The sequence below is a fragment of the Oratosquilla oratoria genome, chromosome 35 (genome assembly GCF_046742065.1).
Source record: "Oratosquilla oratoria isolate Oo_2021 chromosome 35, ASM4674206v1, whole genome shotgun sequence".
NCBI classification, from domain to species: Eukaryota; Metazoa; Arthropoda; class Malacostraca; order Stomatopoda; family Squillidae; genus Oratosquilla; species Oratosquilla oratoria.
Window position 1 is genome coordinate 29,005,973 of NC_134811.1, and position 2,500 is coordinate 29,008,472.

A 2,500-nucleotide genomic window follows, 5' to 3' on the forward strand; every position below is an offset into this window, starting at 1 on the left:
TCCTTACTCAGTTATTCTCGGTTAAGTTTAGCCGCTTGACGGTAGTGAGTGAGTTTTAACTGAGATGGATTAAACCCTTTCCTATGGAAAGGGTTTTCCTCGGCATAGGAGTTTAGAAAATAAATAGGAAGTCTTAGGTGATCCTGGTCACCTTAAACCGCCCCTAAAAAGTAATAATAAAAAATATATATTTATAAATGAATAGATGAACAAATCAATGAATAAATAGATATACAAATACATGAATATATAAACAGAGAAGTAAATGAATAGATAAATAGATAAATAAATAAATAAACAAATTTTCATGAAAGTGGCAGTTACCGACAAGACTGACGAGTTAAACACCATATGAGGACGGAGCCTTTATTTGTACGACGTTTCGCTTTTTGCAGCTTTTTCACGTACAAGTTATATAATCTCAAGCATATGTATCTCAACTTGTATTTGAAAAAGCTGTAATAAGCGAAACGTCGTACAAATAAAGGCTCCGTCCTCATATGGTGTTTAACTCGTCAGACAGCTAAACAAATATATGAATAATCATGCAAAAGAAATACCCCTAAAATAAAACATACAGGTAAACAAATAAACACCACAGAGAGGTCATAGAATGTTTATTTATCATTTCTTCTCTGACGTCATTTTACTTCAGAGGAAGTGGCGTCACATCAACCAATAGAAAACAAATCTTCGTCATGGAACCACCCACGACACGACGTCATGCTCTAACATAACCACGGATGTCTATGGACGCTTTCACACGTGGTCGCGGTCTCGACGACGTCGTGTCGTGGACGGCGCAGGACAAAAAGTCGTGTGAAACGAGCCTGTTTTACTGAGCGACCTTGAATCGAGCATATCGGGTCACGGAGTTTGGCTTACTTGAATCACGTTCTCGGAGAGATCGAGATCCTCCAGGTTCTCGAGGTCGAAGAAGAGCTCCTTGCTGAGACCCTGGATCATGTTGTTGGACAGGTGCAGAGTGTGCAGATTCAGAAGCTTCTTGAAAATGTTTGTCGGAAGACCCTCTAGACGATTGTGAGAGATGTCACTAGGAAAATTAAATAAATCAGAATAAATAAAATAGAATAAAATTAATTCAATTAAATAGAAGATAGAATAAAATAAATAAAATTAGATAAAAATAAAATAAGAAAAAAACTAGATGAAACAAAATAAAATAGAATAGAAAAAAATTAATCAAATATATAAAACCATCCCTGGTGACGCAATCGGAGAGGTGCTGTTACGTTTTCGCTTAGTTGTAGGTTCGAATCCCACACTCTTCTCCGATTTCCAGCAAAAAATAAATAAGATAAAGAAAAAAATATAAACTATCTCTGGTGGCGTCATCGTAAGCGTGCTGGTATCGCACTCATTTACTTGTGGGTTCGAATCCCGCACCACTCTTCGTTTCCCATCAGTGACTGTGTAAGCAAAGGTGGCGGCTTCTGCCGAAGCTAATCAGTTCCTCCTGGCGTATGATTCTCACCTCCATCCCGCTTTCAGGTTCATATTTGGACAAAAAAAAATTCTGTATTTGGAAAATTGATAAATGAACAATAAAACACACAAAAAATATCTGTCCATATTGTTTTCAGAAATTATTTGGACATTCTTTCTATCAAATAAAATCTTATAACAATAGACAGAAATATATATTTAGCGTTTTTAAAATTATTCAGGAGCTTTTAAGATGTTATCTTGATCAACCAAGAGAGTTTGAATGTTTTTTTTTAAACAGCACAACTTCTCCCTCTTTCCAACGAGGGTCAGTGTGTTTATGATTTGCTGTTAATACAATGTGGAAACAAAGGTGTTTCAGGTTGTTGTTTTTTCATCAAAATAATTACCAGCTCTTTCTAATATGTACCCGTGTGTTTATTCCAGTTCAAATTTCTTTGTGTTTCTGTAGGGAAGAGAGAAAAAAGAGATGTGTACGTTAAATGAAAATGACATTTGTTCTTTGTTTGACTGTGACTCTTGTGTTGAGTTTCAGAGTTGATCTCTCTCTCTCTCTCTCTCTCTCTCTCTCTCTCTCTCTCTCTCTCTCTCTCTCTCTCTCTCTCTCTCAAGTTTCACGGTGGAGAGAGGCGAAAGGGTCAGGTTTCTCTGCCTCTTGACAGGATTTATTTCTGAACATTTTGAACAAAAACTGAGCGACTACAAAGAACTTCACTTTTGTTCTCGCAGGTTTCAAAATTCGGATGACACACTCACTTCGTGGTGTCTTTCATCTTCATCTTTTTCAATTTTACCTATTTATGGTTAAAAACCCCTGACAGCAAGACTGGAAATTGGTTTTGATGGCGGAAAATGTGAAACATAAACTTGCTAGCAAATGCTGCTCTTGTGATAACTGCTTCCAGCTGCTTGTAGCTCTGGGTTCTGCTTTTATTGCATCTTCAACTCAGATAGGCTCTTTTGTTTGATGTACTGGGAGATGTGAGTACTGGTTTCTTCTTTTATAAGATCTTTTCTTTGCTTTTTTCATTGA

At 36.7% G+C, this 2,500-nt stretch overlaps 1 protein-coding gene across 1 annotated transcript in view; it reads right to left on the reverse strand.

The window, feature by feature from the left end:
• The window catches only part of LOC143018820 (uncharacterized), a 24,707-nt gene that overhangs the window by 5,680 nt on the left and 16,527 nt on the right, over window positions 1–2,500 (reverse strand). The window contains exon 7 of the mRNA XM_076174397.1: window positions 886–1,054. Coding sequence (XP_076030512.1) covers window positions 886–1,054 — 169 coding nt within the window. The remainder of the gene's footprint in view (window positions 1–885; window positions 1,055–2,500) is intronic.